General features: G+C 47.5%; 1 protein-coding gene across 1 annotated transcript in view; it reads left to right on the top strand.

Annotated features, from left to right (window-relative positions):
* Positions 1-22,445, top strand: part of MACF1 (microtubule actin crosslinking factor 1) — a 269,121-nt gene that overhangs the window by 91,123 nt on the left and 155,553 nt on the right. Inside the window, exons 38-42 of the mRNA XM_088451201.1 lie at positions 12,983-13,198; positions 13,358-13,495; positions 13,723-13,956; positions 15,354-15,503; positions 15,847-16,080. Coding sequence (XP_088307327.1) covers positions 12,983-13,198; positions 13,358-13,495; positions 13,723-13,956; positions 15,354-15,503; positions 15,847-16,080 — 972 coding nt within the window. The remainder of the gene's footprint in view (positions 1-12,982; positions 13,199-13,357; positions 13,496-13,722; positions 13,957-15,353; positions 15,504-15,846; positions 16,081-22,445) is intronic.

Here is a 22,445-nt window from a genome sequence, read left to right as displayed (position 1 = left end):
GCAAAAAGAATAGAAAAGTAGGAGCGCTGAACACATATAATAACACAATATTAATAATAAAAAATGGCTTAATTATCAATCCCATTAGTGACATAAAGCCTGTAATAACACATAATCATGCAATAAATACAATCACAATGTCTAAAACAAATAAAACATATAATAGTGAAAAAATATCAGATCCAAGTCTGAAATAGGAACCAGCTGTCAAAATTGTATGGGCGTTACTAATATAGCCTAGAACCTCGATGATTCTGTCTGCAGTGGTATAAGATAATTAGTCAAATTGGAATAAGCAAAAAAAAAAAGAGAGAGAGAGAAAAAAAAAACAACAAAACACAACAAACACAGGGATGAGTGTCACTCTCCGGACTTAGCAAATAAAGTGTCACAATCTGGTCTTAGAAGTCAACGTTTCGAATTGAATAAAAAAAACTCGTAATCAGGACATAAACGTTGACTTGTAAGACCAGATTGTGACGCTTTATTTGCCAAGTCCGGAGAGAGTGACACTCATCCATGTTCTGTTATCCTGCCCCAAGAAGTGCACCACGGCCATTGGATTTCTGTTGGGAGTGCCTGCAACCAAGGAACTGTGTGTGTATTATATATATATATATATATATATATATATGTATTTGTGTGTGTGTGTGTGTATATATATATATATATATATATGTGTGGGTGTGTGTGTATGTGTGTGTGTATATATATATATATATATATATATATATTATTTTTTTTTTATATATATTATTCACAAGAAATAGGCAGCACTCCAGGACTTGTAAGGCAAAAACAGCCGGTGCTTTATATTGTATATAAAAAGTATATGCAATTTTATTAGCTAATGACAATTGATATTATATAAATGCATAACAAACATTGTAAACTAGAGAGATAAAAAAACGCATATAATACAAAGGATCTATATTTAACACTGCACTGACACTTTAGTACACTATTTAACTTTTAGTAATATTTATTATTAATATTTATTATTAATATGACATTTATGGTTACATGAATTGCACTGACACTTTTATTACACTACTTTATCTCCAACCCCCTTTTCCCGTTTCTGTTGATCTTATTGTTTATATTGTTTATATTCCATTAGATGACTGCACACTTCTAGATTGATACCCACTATTGTATTATTTTATTTACTTTCTACCTTATATATCTAAGCACTATTGTCGCTGTACACCAAGTCCACTTTTAAGAGAGAGAGACACTTAGTCTCACATATAATTGTAATATAATTGTAACCACTAGGAGCAGAAACAAGAAAAAGAAAAAACCCATTCTAAAGAGGTTATCTAGTTAACTTATTAACTAACTACCACCAACTTCGCTAAAGCACCCTCTAAAGTATGGTTAGGCTTAAAAAATGTGTTAACCACATTTGACTGTTAATAAAGTAGCCTAATATCACTATTTTATATTGAAACAACACATAATAAAAGAACTGGAGCCATATAAAAAGTTGCATTCAAAAAGATATGATCTGGAGAGATGTACCGTGTCTCGTGAAAATGTAGGTCATGGAGAGACACACAACATCTGTGAATAAAAACACAGTTAAGGGACTACAGTATATTTAAGATAGTCTAAAAGTGTGAACAGTTAAATAGCCAACATCTTCGCATCAGATGGGGATGTATAAGAAGCCAACACATAACAACTGCTGTTAACACATATCAAATGGAAAAAGAACGATCTAGACGTGTGTGTGTATATATATATATATATATATATATATATATATATATATATATATATATATATATATATATATATATATATATATATAAAATATATATATATATATAATATATATATATATATATAGAAGGATTAGCAAAAAATATAGAAACATTTTACTAAATCAATTCAACTCGGAACAGTCGACCACTCCTGGGGGACTGGTTTAGAAGAGGTAGTAGAAGGACTGTCGACAGAAATGCCCCAGTTTTTAAGGATAGCTGGGCCTTCTTCTGGGGAATGTATGACTGTGTAGGTACCAATTCTCTACACTATCAATTTAGTTGGGAAGCCCCATCTGTATTGAATATTTCCTTTCCGTAATGCCATTGTGATCGGGTTAAAGAGATGTCTTTTTGCAAGAGTCGCTAGGGATATATCTGGAATAACTGAACATTGTCCAGGCATTTAACTGTAGGAGAGGAGGGTAAAGTAGCTCTAATGATGCACTCTTTAATGTGAAAGAAGTGGATCCTGAGAATAGTGTCCCTGTGAGCCTAGACGGGAGCTTGTTTAGATTTCGGAAATCTGTGGATCCTATCTATAAGAAGATCCGATGGAGAAGCTGTGGGCAAACGTTTTTGCAAAAGATCCGTAGCGTATAAATATATCTCTGCATTTGTGACAGAGTCTGGGATAACTCTTATTTTATTGTTATTAAGTCTGGAGCTATCTTCCAGATCGGTGACTTTATCTCTAATAGAGGTCAAGTCTTCCTGAAGGGCATCATGCGCTGATATCGGGTCATTATGAGAAGCTACAAGTTCTTCCATTTTGGTTTCCAAATGGTCTGTACGGTCTCCAATCTCACAGATATCAGACCGCAATGCGTGAAAATGGGCCTTGAGTTCCGAGGTTATTTCTGCCTTAAATGAAGATAGCATAGTATGGATGGAATGTAAAGTAACGGGGCCATTTAAAATGTCCGTGCCTTCCTGGAAGGGTGGAACAGGGCTATGGACTTGTTTAGATGAGGTATTAGAAGTTGAAGCGGTTTCGGGAAATAATTGGGGTCGACATTTTCCGGAAGTAGCGGAAATACCGAAGAAATGGACAGGTAGAGCAGATTTGGCTGCCTTCTTTTTTGAATGATTTCATTATGGCTCCAAAAAAATTAAGTGTCACTTGAGATAAAATCTAGAGAGATCTTGCAGGAATGGAGACACTGGTAGTATTTCAAATAGTGGTTGGATTTGAAGTAGTGGTTAAATTGAGACGAAACACTTAAAGCAACATTTTTAGCATGGATAGAGGGGATGTCAGAGCCGGCTTCAACAAGCAAACAGTGTTCTTCAGCTCACATAATTACTGTACTAACATAGAAGATCCACTGGAGGTGAGCGTTGCCGCATAAATGGAGAACTCAATATAGAGGAGTAAGGGAATGAAGTAGAAAAATCAGGGAAAATATCTATGACTTTGAAAACCAAGATAACAATGTACACACAGGAGGTGACTAATGTTTCAGTGCATACTGGTTAGGAATAGTATGTTGCTTGAAGGATTAATTAAGGCAGTCCTGGACTTTGACTATTAGTGCTCAGTAATGAGTACTCATTAACCAGTATGTGGTACTAGTTATCAGGCAGTTTACAACTAGTGAAGGAATCTAAAATGGTGCCCGCTATGTCACTGCTGTGCACACTAGCGCCCACAACTATTATGGAGGTGCAGGAGACAGAACAGAGAGGAGTACGGGGAGTAGGAGATGGGGAGCCAGGAGCCGGAATCAAAGATGGCAGTCGTGCGCACAGCATCAACTAGCAGGGACCTGTTATAGGAGGCACCAGCTCGGGGGGGGGGGGGAGTCAAGTGTTGTCCCCAGCTAGATCAGGTGTCAGACCCCAAACAGCGGCAGCTTTGCAGGCAGATTGAGGGGATACCGATGCATAGCCCCGCTGAACATCCGTTCCCGTACCTCATTCCCCGGCTTCAGCTGCAGTACAAGGCCGCAAACGGTAAGGAGTGTCTGGTGTGTCTGGGGGTTTGCACATGCAGAGTGCCAGTTGCCGCGGTGCTTGGAGAGTGAATCCCCGTCCAGAATAAGTCAGGGGAGTCCACTTAGAGTTAGTTAGGAGCAATATGAAGGGAGAGCTCCCGGCATCAGGTCCTCTCTGTTTCACAGGCAAGCCACACCCCCAACTTTTATGTGATTTTCTTTCACACCAAGTCACGTACATATGAGACTATTTTCCGGCACTGATTATGGTGCATATCCACTACACATGAGTGGAATGACTGTACGATTACAACATTGTAATCGTTCAGTCGTTCTTCATCCTGTGCAGAGGATAATGTGCCCACACTGAATGATGGGTCGTTCAGTACAGGCACCCTCCCTCATTCCCGAACATGCACAACCTGACGATATCGACAGGTTGGCCTGCATGTTCAGGCGATGACAATGGCCAGTGGGGGCGCGCATCGTTGGTCGTTGCTGGCATTTTACTGCACGATTAATGAACGATAACCATGTCGTAATCGTTCAATCGATAATTTTTATAGTCTAGTAGATACGCACCTTTAGTAATACGCAAATATAAAACTGAATCTCAATGTATCATTACTGCTATGTCACAGTATATTAATAATTTTAATATGACCTTTTTAATTTACTAAAATCAGCAAAATAAAATAAGAGAAAAATAGATGCATAATGACACATTTAAATAATGATATAGAAGAAATACACTTTATTATTTATTTATATGGCACCACATGTATTCCGCACCGCCTTACAAAGTACATAAATAAGTAACCAGTGACTTACAATACAATACAAAGCAGGATACGGACATATAATAAACATTGCTATATTAGCGACCTTACACCTACATAAGCAGCCAAGTGATAGTTGCCCTAGTGGGGAGTAAGAGAGAAACTAAATTACAGTAGGGAGAAGCACAAGAAGATAGAGGGCCCTGCTCGATAGAGCTTACATTCATTAAGGGAGGGACAGACGACAGGAGTGACACAGATGGGGAGAAAGGAAGATGTAGCAGCAAATTAGGATAAGAGCTAGAAGGCTTTAATGAAGTAGTGGGTCTTAAGAGCTCGTTTGAATGATTGTAGAGAGGTGCAGAGTTTGATGGGGAGAAGGAGGGAGTTCCAAAGGTGGGGAGCAGCGCAGACAAAATTTTGGGAGTGGGAGGAAGTAATCAATTGGCATGAAAGGCGGCGTGTATTAAGTGAACGAAGAGGGTGGACAGGAGAGTGAAGGGAGATGTGATCAGAGATGTAAATGGGAGAGGAATGGGTGAGGGCTTTGTAAGTGAGTGTGAGAACCTTGAATTGGGTTCTGAAAGGGAAGGGGAGCCAGTGGAGGGCTTGTAAGAGAGGGGAGGCAGATGTAGAGCGTTTGGAGAGGAAGATGAGCCAAGCAACAGCATTGAGCACAGACTGGAGAGGAGAGAGATGGGATTTGGGGAGGCCAAATAGGAGGAGGTTACAGTAGTCCAATCTGGAGATGACCAGTGAATGTATGAGGGTTTTGGTGGCATCCTGGGTGAGAAAGGGTCTGATCTTGGAAATATTCTTGAGATGGAAACGACAGGACTGCGAGAGGTTCTGAATATGTGGTTTGAAGGAGAGGGAAGAGTCCAGGATGACTCCAAGACAACGCACTTTGGGTCTAGATGAGATAGTTATGCCATCTATTGATAAAGAAATAGTGGGACATGTTATGTGGGAGGGTGGGAAGACGATCAGCTCAGACTTAGACATATTAAGTTTGCAAAATCACTGGGACATCCAGGAAGAGATAGCAGAGAGACAGTTGGAGATACGAGTCAGTAGAGAGGGAGAAAGATCATATGAGGATAGGTAGATCTGAGTATCATCAGCATAGAGATGATAATGGAGGTCAAAGGAGTGGATTAGTTTACCTAAAGAGGACATATAGAGAGAGAATAGGAGGTCCAAGAACAGAACCTTGGGTAACACATATTGTAAGAGGCTGTGGGGGGGAGGAGTCGTCGTGAGAGAAAACAGAGAAGGAACGGTCAAAGAGGTAGGAGGACAGCTAGGAGAGAGCAGTGCCACGTAGACCAAGGGAGTGAAGTATATGCAGCAGTAAAGGGTGGTCTACAGTGTCAAAAGCAGCAGAGAGGTCAAGGAGAGAATGAGCAGGGAGTAGTGGCCCTTGGGGTTTGCAGCAAGGAGGTTGTTGCTGACTTTCGTGAGGGCAGTTTCAGTGGAGTGGAGAGAACGGAAGCCAGACTGAAAAGGGTCAAGGAGGGAGTGGGAGGAAAGAAATGTGGTGAGGCATAAAGCTGTGCCAATCTCCTTGTATATCTTATTTTTTGAGTCCACTAATAATTAGACTGAATAACTTTCCTCCAAAATGTAAATAAACAGTGTGTCTGGATTTAAATATTTTTCTTAAAGAGATTTACTTTTTCCAGTGTTCAACATGATGCACCTATTGTTATACGTGCAGTCTCATGTATCAGCATTTGGCCCATCTAGGTTTTTGCTAGATTTAAGGTCAATGAAGCGAGGGATATAGATGTATTCCATGACTGAGGTGTCAGCAATATTATGCCAGCCTCTTATATGAGACTCAGATTTTTAAAGACGCTTAATCCACTGCTTTTTATCAGGCTAAAGTAGACTAGTTTGTTTTATTAATCTAAAATCCACATTGTTTTTACTTTAAAACAAATTGCTGCTATATTACCAAAATCTCGCCGCTGCTAGCATCTCACTGGCAATCACACTTGGGCCATTATATTAATCAAAGGACATGTAGAAAGACATTTTGCAATGAGTTTCCTGCAACAGTGGTCTCTATACTCCAAGGTCAGAAGTGTCTACTAAAGTGGCCGAAAGAGAATGGGATTTATTGGTAAGCTAAAAGTCCCCCTACCTTTATTGTACAGAAAGAAAGGCGTGCAACAATAGTGTGACTGACTTTTGAAGTCATGGTCACTGGTTTCCAGCAGGTGGCTGAATCCTATGACAGTATACATGTTTCTACTTCAGGGTCCATAGGGGGTCCACAGGGTTGACCTTGAGGTATAGCTGGATCTGGATCCACGGGCACCACGCAGTTAAAGCTTTGCTGCTCCCAGGATGCACTTGGGTCCGTCCTCCTCTATACCCCGCCCCGGCCACAGGCACCTCAGTTTTAGTTGGTGCCCGGCCGGAGTCGGGTCACCCTGTCGCAGTGGGGCTGCAGGAGCAGCCCCTAAGCTTTATTTTAAAAGAGAATTTTTTTTATTTTTTTCTTCTTTTTTTACACTGTTAGAGCGGCAGCATCAGACTGTCCTTTAGGACGTCCACGCTGCCGCTCCTTCTCCCCGCTGGCGCCGCGACGCCAGTACAGCTCTGGGGATCGCGGCGGGACCCCAGAGCCTGTACTAGCCGGGCTCTGGGGACTCCCTTGACTGCTGCCGGACGCGACGGGGATCAGGTAAGCCGCGGGTCGCCGCGTGCGGCGGCCCGCGGATACTTCAATGCAGTCAGGAGCCTCCGGTCTCTGGGGACAGACCGGAGGCGCTAGCGGCGGCGGCGGGCTCCCCCTCAATTGAGGAATACCCCGCGTGTCCGCTAGACCACCAGGGTATCAGGCTGGTAGCGGGACCGGCAACCCGGGGGTTAATTGCTAGCCAGGGGAGGCAGCCTTCCCTGTCTAGCGGCTCCTCCCCTCAGCTCAGCGCGCCTTTCAACAAGCAGTCTGGCGTCGCTGAGCTGCTCTTATCTTACGGCCACTCCTCCTCTGAGGTCTCCGGCGGCCATCTTTACTGGCACATCGCAGACTCCCAGGCGGTATCAAGTGGACCGGTCCCCCTGTGTACCTCTCCCCTGCTAAAGGACAGTGTACACAGCGCTATAGCCCTCCCAGACACTGAATCTGGGCGGTTGATTGTAGCGGAAGGTGCAGTGAGTATAACTTTTCTGCATTGTATGTGACTATTGCTAGTGCTGCCTGTCTGTGACTTATTCTCCTTACTGTCAGCTTATAACTATCCCTTTCCTTCTCCTACGGCCCGGCAGGTGTGTGGGGGAAGGGCGTTTTTCTGAGACCCTCACATATATAAAACACGTATTTGTGGGGTCAGTCACATACTGTTGTGTGCTACACAGTACCATATCTGGGCTGTTGTGTCGCATACTGGTGAGTGCGCGGGTGTTAAAACCGTAATTCCTCTGGTGATACCTATTTCTTGTGTATTTACGGTATCATGTCGGATGAGGAGACTGAGCGCTCTGTGGCTCCTGTGCTATTTTCCTGCAGACGCTGTGCTGCTGGAGTTGATGGGGAGGACTTATCTCAGGATGGTCTGTGCGGGCGGTGCCAGCTGGTACCGGGCCCCTCCAACCCCCCTGTATCACAGGACCCTCCTTGGGCGATGTTTTCACAGGTGCTGGCGTCTATTGCGGACCGGTTATCGGTCCCATCAGCGGTCCCTTCTAGGGCGTTACCGCAGCCCACCATCCCCCATTCCCCGAGGGTTCCACAAATGTTGCTGTCTTCCCCCGGGGCCCAGACTGTGGGTCCTTACTCGGGACTGCCTGTGTATGTGCAGTCTTCCCCAGGGACGTGTCAGTCTGTAGTGCCTTTGCAGAGTGTTGCTCCGACGGCTCCTCCGCCTTGGGTGGATGTTCTATCCAGCTCCGTACAGAGTCTGGCGGCTTCATCCTCGGCGTTTCAGTCTATGTTGCAAGGTGATGTGCCACCAAGGGTGTCTAAACGTCCGGTTGTGAGTTCACTAGCTGCGCAGTTGTCGGACTCGGAAGTGTCCTCAGATGATGGAGAAATCCATGAGGACTCTGACTCTGATGTCATGGGGCAGGAGGTGGAAGCTAAGTCCTCCATTAATGTTCCAGCCTTAGTTAGGGCGGTGCGGGCTATCCTACATGTTGAGGATGATGCGCCGGCTCCTAGGTCGAAGTTTCCTAATTTTAAAAAGGCCAAGGTGACCTCAACTGTGTTCCCCCTGTCTGATCAATTATCGGATCATATGGCGGCGGCCTGGCAATTACCTAGTAAGAGGTTCCATCCACAGAAGAGGTTGGCGGCGAACTATCCTTTTCCTGAAGCTCATTGCAGGAAATGGGAAACTCCGCCGGCGGTGGATTCCCACGTTACCCGCTTGATCAAAAGCGCGACGTTGCCATTGCCGTCTATCTCCTCTTTGAAGGATCCCACGGACAGGAAGGTGGAGACTTGTTTAAAGTCCATTTATTCTCTTTCCGGGGCGGTGGCTCGCCCGTCCATGGCTATCTCCTGGGTGGCTAAAGCCATTGAGGCATGGGCCAATGCCTTGGAGGATACCTTTCCTGATGAGGCTCCGGATATCCAGAGAGCGTTAGTGGGACAGATGCGGGATGCAGCTTCCTATATTGGGGAAGCGTCTTTGGATGCCAGCCTGCTCACTTCTAGGGTGTCGGCTGCAGCGGTATCTGCTCGGCGCTCCCTGTGGCTGAGGTCCTGGAGGGCTGATGCAGATTCAAAAAAGGGTCTGGAGGCCTTGCCTTTTAATGGTGATTTACTATTTGGTCCGGATTTGGACAGAATAGTGGATACTTTGGCTAAGTCCAAGTCGGCTTTTCTCCCTTCGGCCTCTGCGCCGGCTAAAGTGAGGAGCTCTGCCTTTCGGTCCTTTCGGGTTCAGGGTAAGGCCAAGGGCCAGTCCTTCCCGAGACATTCGGCGACCAAGGCCGCACCCAAGCCCAAGAAGCAGGCATGGAGTGCTCGGCGCCCTTCTTCCAAGCAGGAGGATAAGCCTGCTGCCTGATGGGACGGGCCTCTCTCTGGGGGACCCCAGAGTGGGAGGCCGACTTCTCCAATTCGCCCAGTGTTGGCACAATACCACCACGGATGCCTGGGTTCGAGAAGTAGTCTCTCAGGGGTACGCCCTGTCTTTTCGGTTCAGGCCGCCCCACCAGTTTTTCTGTACGAGTCCTTCTCTGGACAAGACCAAAGCTGGTCAGATTCAGGTAGCTATAGAATCCTTGCTACAAGCAGGGGTCATTGTTCCCGTTCCGCAGTCTCAGCGCGGGACGGGGTACTATTCTACTCTGTTTCTGGTACAGAAACCCAATGGTTCTCATCGCCCTATCCTGAATTTGAAGTCTCTGAACAGATACCTCAGAGTTCCCAGGTTCAGGATGGAAATGTTACGTTCCATCATTCTGGCGATGGAACCCGGGGATTATATGGTCTCCCTCGATATCCAGGACGCCTATCTCCATGTGCCCATAGCACCGGCACATCAGCGGTATCTGAGGTTTGCTATCCTGAACCATCACTACCAATTTCGGGCGTTGCCTTTTGGCCTTTCCACGGCTCCGAGGGTGTTCACCAAGGTGATGGCGGTTATGGCTGCCCACCTTCGGGGTCAGGGTCTACGTCTGTTGCCGTACCTGGACGATCTTCTGCTGCTGGCGAGCTCCCCGGAGGTGCTTCTTCGACATCTCCACCTGACCATTGCTTGTCTTCAAGCACACGGGTGGTTGATAAACTGGAAGAAGTCCTCCCTGATTCCATCACAGCGGATGGTTCATTTGGGAGCCCTGCTGGATTCTCGTCAGCAGCGGATTTTCCTGACTCCAGAGAAGGTCTCCTCCCTGCAGCTGCGGATACACAGTTGCCTGAGCAGTTGCCGCCTGTCGGTCCATTCAGCTATGAGAGTTCTGGGGTCCATGGTGTCGACATTCGACATGGTGGAATTTGCCCAGTTCCATTCCCGGCCCCTGCAGGGGCTGATTCTATCGGAATGGAACGGGTTACCTCACCGGATCCGCTCTCAGATGCTGGTGTTGTCCGCGGAGGTTCGGCAGTCTTTGGCTTGGTGGCTTCAGACGGTGCATCTGGTCGAGGGGCGCCCCTTTTGGATCCCGGACTGGGTCCTGCTCACGACGGATGCCAGTCTTCGGGGTTGGGGGGCAGTGACCGGCTCATTATCGCTTCAGGGTCGTTGGTCCGCGGAAGAAGCACTTCTCCCCATCAACATCCTGGAACTGCGGGCTGTGTACAGGGCCCTGCAGTCGTCCGGCCCCGCTCTTCACGGAAGGGCGGTTCAGGTGCAGTCCGATAACGCCACCACGGTGGCGTACATCAACCACCAAGGGGGAACTCGCAGTCGGGCAGCAATGTCGGAGGTGTCTCGCATTCTTGCTTGGGCGGAGTGTCACGTTCCAGCGATCTCGGCAGTCTTCATTCCCGGAGTCCTCAATTGGGAGGTGGACTTCCTCAGCCGTCACGATGTGCATCCCGGGGAATGGTCGCTTCACCCAGAGGTGTTTCAGCTACTCGTGGACAGGTGGGGGCTGCCGGAGCTGGACTTGATGGCCTCCCGTCACAATCACAAGTTGCCCGTTTACGGGTCAAGGACAAGAGACGCAGGCGCCTGTCTGGTAGACGCTCTGTCGGTGAAATGGACGTTTCACCTGGCGTATCTGTTTCCTCCGATATCCTTACTTCCTCGGGTTCTGCGGAAATTCAAGCAGGACGGCGGCACGCTCGTGCTGGTGGCTCCGGCGTGGCCCAGACGTCCTTGGTACTCCGATCTGAGGTGCCTCTCCATCGACGCTCCGTACCTTCTTCCTCAGCGTCGGGACCTGTTGTCTCAGGGGCCCTGCCTTTACCCGGATCTGGGTCGGCTGTCTTTGACGGCGTGGCTCTTGAGACAGCCGTCTTGAGGTCTAGGGGTTTCTCCAGTTCAGTGATTGGTACCATGCTTAGGGCACGCAAGCCTGCCTCCGCGCGGATTTACCACAGGGTGTGGCGCACTTATTTTCAATGGTGTGAATCCAGAAACTATGATCCGCAGGTGTTCCGGGTTTCCAGAATCTTGGAATTTCTTCAATCGGGTTTGGACCTCGGCTTACGCCTGGCCTCTCTGAAGGTTCATGTGTCTGCTTTGTCCGTGTGGTTTCAGCGACGGATTGCTACACTGCCAGATGTTTACACCTTTTTCCAAGGTGTTCTCAGGATCCAGCCTCCCTTCGTGCCTCCGGTGGCTCCGTGGGACTTGACGGTGGTATTGAGGGTCTTGCAGGGTCCTCCTTTTGAGCCGCTTGAGTCGGTGGAGCTCAAGTGGCTGACGTTTAAGACCATTTTTCTCCTGGCAATTGCTTCGGCCAGGAGGGTTTCAGAATTGGGGGCGCTTTCCTGTCGCCCTCCTTTTCTGATTTTTCACCAGGACAGGGCAGTGCTCCGCACGCGTCCTGAGTTTTTGCCCAAAGTGGTTTCAAAGTTCCACATTAATCAGGAACTTGTTGTGCCAGCTTTTCAGTCACCTGATCTTTCGGCTGGTGAGGCTTCCTTGGATGTGGTCCGGGCACTTAGAATTTATGTGGACCGGACTGCTTCGGTTAGGAAGTCGGATTCTTTGTTTGTCCTCTTCGGTTTTCACAAGAGGGGTTGGCCTGCCAACAAGCAAACGTTAGCCCGTTGGCTTCGTTCAGTTATTTGTGAGGCTTATGCGCAGGAGGGTTTACCTGTGCCAGCCTCTGTTAAGGCTCATTCCACTCGTTCTGTGGGTCCCTCTTGGGCTGCTAGACGTGGCGCCTCCGCTGTTCAGCTGTGTAAGGCGGCTACTTGGTCTTCAATTCAGACGTTTTTGAGGTTTTATGCGTTTGACACCTTCGCCTCTCAGGATGCATCCTTTGGGCGCCGGGTACTCCTTTCAGCACAGGAGCGTCCCCGCCCTTAGTTGAACTGCTTTGGGACATCCCCAAGGTCAACCCTGTGGACCCCCTATGGACCCTGAAGTAGAAAACAAGAGATATGGTAAGAACTTACCTTTGTTATCTCTGTTTCTACGAAGTCCATAGGGTCCACAGGGCGCCCGCCCTGACGCACCTGGCTTCAAATGGGCTGTGTGGCTGGTCACCGGTTTCCGTCTCCCATTTCTGTGAGTATGGTTTCTTGTGTGTTCCAGTCTTCCTTCTCTCTGTTTAGTCTCCTCCTCCGGCCTTAGCTGCTTACCAACTGAGGTGCCTGTGGCCGGGGCGGGGTATAGAGGAGGACGGACCCAAGTGCATCCTGGGAGCAGCAAAGCTTTAACTGCGTGGTGCCCGTGGATCCAGATATACCCCAAGGTCAACCCTGTGGACCCTATGGACTTCGTAGAAACAGAGATAACAAAGGTAAGTTCTTACCATATCTCTTGTTATTGTGTGCTAAATCGCATGAAGAAAGTATGCGATAGGATATTACATCTACTTAATTGTTATTCCAAATACAATTTGTTACTTTCTGCAGGTACTGGACCAAGAACTGAGGGATTTGGAGTCCCCTGTGGCCCAGGAGCTGGACTTCGTGAAGCAGATTGTTACTGAACAGCCACCACATGTGCCAACACAGCTTCTCAGTGCTTTACAGAAAGACGCAAAGAACTTAGAGAAGTCTTTTAATTCGGTCAGCAATATTTCCGAATCCCGCCTGAATCAGCTCCACTCTGTGCTTGAGCATGAAAAGGTTAGTATACTTGCCAGCCAAGAGGCTTGAACCAACAGTGCCATGTTTCCATAAAGGACTTCTTGCAAACTTTAGCAACTTTCTGTTTTTCTGCCATGTTCTGGGCTATCCAGCTTAAGTTTTATGTATCCCAGTGAAATACTGTTACGTTTTTTACAGGAAAAAGTCTTCACACATCACAAAGAGCTGGAAAATAAACTTCAATCACTTTTGCGTTGGATAAAGGATACCTCGGACTCACTTGACTGTCAGATGACAAATGATTTGACATTGCACAGTGAGATAGACCTCATAGAGGTAATTTCCCTTCCACAAACTCCTATCTCCCAGTAAAGCTAGTGTACACCTGCTATTTTTTCATCAAGCAGGAGGAACAATAGCTGAAGTCATTACAATCTGACTTGGTTTACACTGTATAATAGCACATTACCTATATTGTACATGTAATAGGGTCATATAGAGGATGATTTAGGTTGTGTACTATGGGATCACATTTTCTCACATTCAGCATTGTCCTCTTGCAGAGCTTGAGTCAGCCTGTGTCAAATGCCAGGCTAGATCTGGAGAACATTGCTTTTGAAATTCAGTTCTTTATTTCTGAGCAAGCTCAAAACTTGACACCACAACAAAGCCGTGTGCTACTTCGTCTCCTGAATGAGCTGCAGAGGTCTTTTAGGGAGCTTTCCGAAAGATTGGCAGCACGGAATGAGGTCCTGCAATTACACCAGCAACAGGTGAAATACAGCGCGGAAGTCCAGGTCAGACCACATGCTTGCTATCCTGAACTCCTCTCACTCCTTACTTATATTAAATGGATCCTTGGATCATGGAAACAAGTGCTTTAGCTTCTAACCTTGAGTAACGGCAGATATTTCCCAGAGCCATTTCATAGACTTTACATAACAAAGGAAGAACTATATTTGATTTTTTCTTAGCAATCCCACTAGTTAATTAGGCATCTGGTATTATGCTATTTAATATGATTAAAGCCTGGTCGCATACAGATGTAGGGTCTGATTCTGAGTTGCATGCAGGTCAGAATGGGTATGGATTGCAAATGTAACGCTAATAGCACTATATGTACATCTTAATGCGTACACTTTTCCCATCCACTAGCACAGCTGTCATTACTAGTATCAGCATATATAGAGATACGACTAAAATAGACGTCCCATCGGCATGTGCACTACTCAAAATATGGTTTAACTATGGCTGCACGCCCACGATACTCCCACGAGACTCTCCTCTCTGCGTACACCCATAAATGCTGGACGAAGAGAAAAGTATGAGCTGCGTCTGACTCCGAATTCCCTGGAGATACGCATAGATGTGGTTGTTCTCTACAGCGCATGCTCAGTTTGCTAGATGCTAGATTCGGATCTACATGTGACTTGGAATCCAGCACATAGGGTTAATCTTGGTCTGCTACTCTCCTGGGGTTTGGAAGACATATCTAAATTCCAGAAAAACCTTGAATGCTACTAAAAAGTGTTTATTACTAAGAATGTACATTTGTATTTGTATGTGTCAGAAAACAATCATTTACAAATCTAAAATAGAAGACATTGGATTGACACAAAAATCAAGTATAGTTTTCACTTGCCTGAAGTGAGGGCACAGAGGCCATTGCTTACTCAGTCACTAGCTAATTTGGCAGTCTTTTTGAGTTGTGTTAACTTCTCTGTATCTGTTATGTGTTTGTATTTAACCACTTGTTTGCTTTGCTTTTCTAGGTTTGTCTCCCCTAACAGTGAAGGATTTCTCACCCAGGCTGAAGTGTTGAGTCTTGCACTGGTGTCCCCTTTGATAACCACAATATGTGCACATGCAAATGTCTTTCACTAGAGAATATATGTATTCTAAGAAAGGGACACATCGTGCTCACTTATAAGAAAGGATGAATGTAGGATAGAGGCGTAGGCACTAAACCATACAGATTCCAGATAAATGTCAATTTCAACAACAAGCTTACTCTGTTAAAAGTTTGAATTTATTTTTTTTTATAAATGCAAACTGGCACCCATAATTTGCCCTGGTTTAAATTTTATGTATTAAGTGAAGGTCTGGTTTCTATGGTCTTGTGCCCCCACCTCTGTATTTTGTTGTTGTTTATTCTAGGTAGTATTGCGCATATAATTTTAATCTTTTCTTTTAGACACTCCAGGAGCAGCAAGCGGTTTGTGCCAAGGGACTAGATGATCTAAGCTCTTGGGCTGAACTGACAGAAAAAGCTGTGCGTGATCACCAGGCCAGCCTTAGCGCACAGGACCTCTCCACTCTTCAGGACCAGCACAAGAGCTTGCAGGTAGCCTTTTAGTCTGTATGGTTCCTCAGTTGTATGTAACATTTATAATAGTAACTATGTTATACTGGGTGAGATGTATCAAACCTTGGAAAGAGATAAAGTGGAGTAGTTGCCCAAATCAATCAATCCGCATCTATCATCTCAAAGACTGGGTTAGATAAATGACAGAAGCTGATTGTTTCATTTTTGGGGGCAACTTCAGCACTTTATCTCTCTCCAAGGTATGATACATTTGCCCAGCGTGTTTACTATAGCGGCGCTAAATGATTTAGTAATATAGTAAATACAAATTTAGTGCTTGGAATAAAGTGTAGTATAACCGCTTCTTATGTTTTGTTATAAGGAACTGCAAAAGGATGTACAAGCTCGAGGAAACCAGTTTGCCAATGTTATTAAGGCCACAGAGGACTTCCTTGAGGAAAACAAGAGTAAAATGAGCCCCGAAGAGTTGGAATCCTTTAAGAGAAAGCTCCAGCATGCAAAGGAACAATATAATTCTGTGCTTCAGAAAACAGGGGATACGGAGAGACAGCTAGAGTCTGCAGTAAGCACGGCCGTTCTAGAGGAGACCAAAAAGGTAACTCTCCTAATACTTTGTGTACAAGACCATTAAGTTAAATACAACGGAAATACACAGTGTAGACAGGGTGATGAATAGTTTTTTTGATATTCAAGTCCTTTAGGATTTAACACACACATCTATTGTCTAAGTCGCTCATAAAAAAGGACCAGAAATCAAATGCAAAGTCTTGCATGATTCTAAAAAGAAACCAGCATTTTTCATTGCTAAGATTTAATTTCTGTTTCCTACAATCTTCCATAAAGACAGGGTCAAACCTAGTTTTTCTTTCATAGAATCTGGGGGTCACTGGTTGCTTGAGTGAATGTTGGAGCTGGCGCTTATTATACTAGTATATCTTTTATACATGAGCTTCTCCCCTCTGCAACCCCTGGTTGTCAGTGTTTCTCCTTCATCCACTAGGGGATACTGGAGCTTCATGACAGTGGGGTATAGACGGTGGGTTGAGTTGAGCCTGGCACTTTAAAAATCTACAAGTGTGACTGGCTCCTCCCCCTCTATGCCCCATCAACCCCAGTTTTTAGAATGTGCCCGAGTAGAGCCGGTGCACAGGGGCTGTCTCCAGCCCTTATATTAATTTTTATATAGATGTAAAAGAATCAACAGCAAGAGGACAGGCAGACTGTTAGCTGTGACAGTCTGCCTGCATCGTGGGAGCCGCCAGAGAGGGGACCACACGGCTACTGCAGCCTGTGTCCGGTCACCCTATGGAGGGGAGGCTGCTTTAGGCAGTTAGGAGTCATCAGACTCAGCAGGGCCCGCCACAGCTACCACTGGCTTGTGTCCGGGTCCCCGCTCTCCCCTCACTGCCCAGCGCTCTGGCCGCAGCAGCCCGGTGAGTAGCACACCTCTCCTGACTAGCAGGAGAGGTGAAAATAATCTGCTGGGTCTGAAGACAGCGCGCGGCTGTCAGTGCCACGCTGGTGTTGTGATAGAACACCGGCGCTGGCTGTTAGGTAGGCGCGCTCACAGCAGTCCTGCCTCTGCGTGCCGGTGCTTGTGTAAAAGGCACCGGCACGGTTATCACTGGCGGCGGTCGTGCCACTGGCCCCCGCTGTCAGTGCGGGGACACAGAGGGGGAGAGTGAGAACGTCCCCACTGTATAAGTGTATGCCGCGCGCATACAAAGCGGCGGCCATTAGGAGGAGGAGCTTATGGGTCCCTCCTCCTCTTCCTCCTTCACTGCCTGGGCTAGTTTGGCGCGCTCTGAACGGGAGTGGCGCCTCAGAGAGACTGAAGGCACTGAGCGGAGGGGGAGAGGAGAAAACTGAGAGCAGTGCAAGCAGCTTCTACAGGGGGTCTGTAAATACAGAAGGTGGTTTTAACTACTTTCTGGTCCTATTGACTGCTCCTCCTGTATATGCCTGTCTGCCCCTGTTACTGAGTTGCATTATTCTTGAAATTCTGCTCCTCCTATACTGCTCTGCCTGCAATTTTAGTAGCATTATTATTGAAATTCTGCTCCTCCCTTATTGCTCTGTCTGCTCCCATACTTGAGTAGCATTATTATTGTAATTCTGCTTCTCCCTATACTTCTTCTGCATTCCTGAATTGTATGTGGTGCTTGTCTGTGAGTACATGATGACATCCAGGACAGAAAAAACTGCATCACAAAAGCTGTTTGACTGCACTAAGTGCAGGAAGAAATTTACCCATGCTCGCTCCGAAGGGTCTTCCCTGTGTGAGACGTGTGAAGCAGACAGTGCTAACACGCAGTCTGTCACTCCCTCCTTCATAAATAGTTTGGCCGGGGTCATGGCGGACCTTTCTTCTGAATTAGCCGCTTCCCATAGGGAACGGGAGTCTGCCAGAGATCTACCTGGCACATCTCACCCTTCTTTTCTAGCAGAACCAGCGTGGGCTCAGAATTTAGTCCGCTCGGTGAATAGCCTTGCTCAAGCGATGGGTTCTGCGTCTAAAGCTCCTGAAGCTACGGTAAGTCGCTCATCTAAAAAGAGGGCTCTTCCGGCGGTTCTCCAGTCGGATGAGGATTCGGCAGCGGATCACTCGTCTCAGGAGGAAGGGGAGATGCTGGACGAATCAGACGTAGAGACTTACTCACAAGAACCTGAGGCATTGCAAGGTATTGACGCACTCATTCTAGCGGTAAGGGAAGTTCTTAAGATTTCTGGCCAGGAAGCTCCAGAATCGTTAGAAGACTCCTTATTTGCCAGGTCACAGAAGATGGCCGTCACATTCCCTGTTTCTCTCCAGTTGGACGAACAGATGACGGCAGCCTGGCAGAATCCGGACCGTAAATTCCAGATTCCTAAGCGTTTTTTCTCTCTTTACCCATTTCCTGCGGAAAATAGGAAGAGGTGGGAAACCCCGCCACCTGTGGATTCTTCGGTTTCTCGGTTGTCAAAGAAGACCACGTTACCTGTTCCAGGAGCTACTACATTGAAGGAAACCTCAGAGCGGAGATTAGAAACCACTTTGAAATCCATTTATACGGCCGCAGGTGCACTTCTCCGGCCGGCCTTGGTAGGATCTTGGGTCAACAAGGCTGTGGAAAAGTGGGCGGAACAATTGACTGAGGGTCTTAAATCCAGCACTCCGCGGGCAGATCTGATTACCTTGGCAGAACATATTCAGGAGTCTGCTGTATACTTAGGAGACGCCTCCAGAGATATCGGCCAGGTAGGCGCTAGGATTTCTGCTTCGGCGGTCTCTGCTCGCCGGGCACTTTGGCTTCGTGCCTGGCAAGCGGATGTGGAGTCAAAAAGAGCAGTGGAAGCTCTTCCTTTCACAGGCGATATTTTATTTGGTCCAGAGCTGGACAAATGGATCTCGCTGGCCACTGGAGGTAAGAGTACTTTTCTACCTTCATCAGCACCTCCTCCGCGTCGCTCGTTTAGGGGACCTTCCTTTCGTTCCTTTCGAGCATCGGCAAGATTTCAGGGACGATCGCGAGGTTCGTCTTCAGCGGGGCGAGATGGCCGTGCTAGAGGACGTCAAGCAAATATTGGCCGCCGTCCAGATCCCAAGCCAGCAGACAAGCCTGTGGCATGACGGGCTCCCATCCCATCTCGGAAATCCGAAGGTGGGGGCTCGCCTCCAGCGTTTCTCGGAGGTTTGGAGACGGACTTCTCCAGACACTTGGGTTCGAAATCTGGTATCTCAAGGGTACAAGATCGAGTTCGCTTTCACTCCTCCTGGGCGTTATTTTACAACAGGTTTGCCCGTCGATCCCTTGAAGCAACTAATTTTGCGTCAAGCGATCGAGAAACTTTTGCTGGCCGAGGTCCTTGTGGCGGGTTCCCACTGCACAAAGACAACAAGGGTTTTACTCAAACCTTTTTGTGGTTCCGAAACCAGATGGGTCAGTCAGACCCATTCTGAATCTGAAATCCTTGAACCAGTATCTTTCATTTCACAGGTTCAAGATGGAATCTCTCCATTCTGTCATTGCGGGACTAGAGGCAGAAGAGTTTCTGGTGTCGATAGATATCAAGGACGCCTATCTGCATGTCCCAATTTGGGTTCCTCACCAGGCTTTCCTCAGATTTGCCATCAGGGAAGCTCATTTCCAGTTTCAGGCCCTGCCATTCGGTCTCTCGTCCGCTCCCAGGGTATTCACCAAAGTGATGGCCGTCATGGTGTCTCACTTGCGCTCTCGGGGGGTGACGATAGTTCCGTACCTAGACGATTTACTCATCAAGGCTCCGACGGCAGAAGTCCTTTTACACCAAGTGTCCCTTACACATCAGATTCTCATTCAACATGGGTGGATTGTGACTTCCAGAAGTCTCAGTTGATGCCGTCCCAGAGACTTCAGTTCCTAGGAATGATTCTAGACACTGTTCTGCTTCGTATATTCTTGCCAAGGGACAAGGCCATAGCCATACAGGAGCTGGTTCGTCTAGTGCTCAGACCCAGGAAAGTATCTGTGCATCTTTGCATCCGTCTCCTGGGGAAAATGGTGGCTTCCTTCGAGGCCATCCAATTCGGCAGATTTCACTCCAGAATATTTCAACTGGATCTTCTGTCTCAGTGGTCCGGGTCCCAGATGCATCGGCTGGTGCGTCTGTCTCCCCGGACCCGCATATCCTTGCTCTGGTGGCTTCGGACGGAGCATCTGTTAGCGGGTCGGCGCTTCGGAATTTGGAATTGGACCTTGGTCACCACGGACGCCAGCCTCCGCGGATGGGGAGCGGTGGTTCTGGACAATCACTTCCAGGGGCTTTGGTCGCAGCAGGAGTCCCTCTTACCAATCAATGTTCTCGAACTGCGGGCAGTCTACAGAGCTTTGATACAGGCTGCTCCTCTGTTACGAGGACTTCCTGTTCGGATACAATTTGACAACGCCACGGCAGTGGCATACATAAATCGCCAAGGGGGAACCCCGCAGTCGGATGGCAATGAGAGAAGCCAGTCGCATCCTTCTGTGGGCAGAAAGACACGTAGAGGTAATTTCCGCAGTGTTTATTCCGGGGGTCGACAACTGGGAAGCGGACTACCTCAGTCGTCAGGATCTTCATCCCGGGGAGTGGTCCCTTCATCCCGAGGTCTTTCATCAACTGGTTTGCAGATGGGGGAAGCCACAGATAGACCTGATGGCATCTCGGATAAATCATCAACTACCCCTTTACTGCTCCAGGACCATGGATCCGGCAGCGGTGGGAGCGGATGCTTTACTGATCCCTTGGCCGTACAGCCTTGTGTACCTGTTCCCACCGTTTCCGCTCCTCCCTCGGATTCTCAAGCGGATCAAACGAGAGTCGTCCACCGTCATCCTAGTGGCTCCGGATTGGCCTCGTCGGGTTTGGTACTCCGATCTTTTATTCCTTCTGGCAGACGAACCTTGGCCTCTTCCGCTACGATCGGACCTTCTACAACAGGGTCCATGTGTGTACCCGGATTTACGGCGGCTTCGTTTAACGGCGTGGCTATTGAGACCGCCATCCTAAGAAGCCATGGAGTTCCTAGGTCGGTCATTCCTACCATGCTTAGGGCTAGAAAACCGGTAACATCAGCGCATTATCATCGCATTTGGAGGGCTTATATCTCCTTTTGTGAAGGTCGTGGATCCTCCACTTCCTCTTTTCATTTACCACGTCTTCTTCTTTTTCTTCAAAAAGGCCTCGATGCGGGGTTACGCTTGGGATCGCTTAAAGTGCAGATTTCTGCTCTTTCTATTTTTTTCCAGCGTCGCCTAGCTCTGATTCCGGAGGTTCAGACCTTTTTTCAAGGGGTACTTAGAATTCAGCCCCCCTTTGTGCCACCCACGGCTCCTTGGGACCTGAATCTTGTTTTATCTTTTCTTCAGTCATCCACCTTTGAGCCTTTGCAGGAGGTGGAATTGAAGTATTTGACTTGGAAGATGATCCTTTTATTGGCCCTGGCTTCGGCCAGACGTGTGTCTGAACTTGGAGCCTTGTCCTGCCGTTCCCCTTACTTGATTTTTCACGAAGATCAGGCGGAACTTCGTACCCGGCCTTCCTTTTTGCCCAAGGTGGTCTCGGGCTTTCATCTGAATCAGCCGATTGTAGTGCCAGCGTTGTCGGACTCTTCTGGGGATTCTCACTCCTTGGATGTGGTTCGGGCACTTCGCATTTATGTGTCCCGTACTGAGGGGCTACGTAAATCAGAGGCTCTATTCGTCCTTTATGATGCTAATCGGCGTGGCTGGCCTGCGTCTAAACAAACTTTGGCCAGGTGGATTCGTCTGACTATTCGTCAGGCATATGTTGCTTCTGCTCAACCACCGCCGGTATCCATTTCTGCGCATTCTACGCGCTCTGTGGGTACTTCTTGGGCGGCACGTAGAGGTGTCTCGGCTTCACAGCTTTGTAGGGCAGCGACGTGGTCTTCGGTTCATACTTTTGTACGTTTCTACATATTTGACACTTTTGCGGCTTCTGCTTCAAATTTTGGTCGTAGTGTCTTGCAGGGCGTTCAGCACTCTCCCCCCCAGGAGGGTAGCTTTGGGACGTCCCCACTGTCATGAAGCTCCAGTGTCCCCTAGTGGATGAAGGAGAAGACAGGATTTTGGTACTTACCGTTAAATCCATTTCTCCGATTCCACAGGGGACACTGGACGCCCACCCAGTGCTTCTTGCCTGTTCTCAGTTGCTTGTTCTGCTTCAGTTCTGTTGCAGTTTTGTCTGTTTTTATTGTGTGACTGTTTATCACTGCAGCCTGCTGTGTTCTTGCAGTGTGTCAGTATGTTGGATGTTTCTTTTCCTGTTCTCCTTCTCTGTTCTTCAGTCTGTTCTCCGTCTCCTCTCGGGCTCAGTTCTTTAAAACTGGGGTTGATGGGGCATAGAGGGGGAGGAGCCAGTCACACTTGTAGTGCCAGGCTCAACTCAACCCACCATCTATACCCCACTGTCATGAAGCTCCAGTGTCCCCTGTGGAAT

This window comes from Taudactylus pleione, unplaced genomic scaffold (genome assembly GCF_031769625.1).
Source record: "Taudactylus pleione unplaced genomic scaffold, aTauple2 ptg000541l, whole genome shotgun sequence".
In the NCBI taxonomy this organism is placed as follows: Eukaryota; Metazoa; Chordata; class Amphibia; order Anura; family Myobatrachidae; genus Taudactylus; species Taudactylus pleione.
This window is presented reverse-complemented; position numbering and strand designations above follow the sequence as displayed.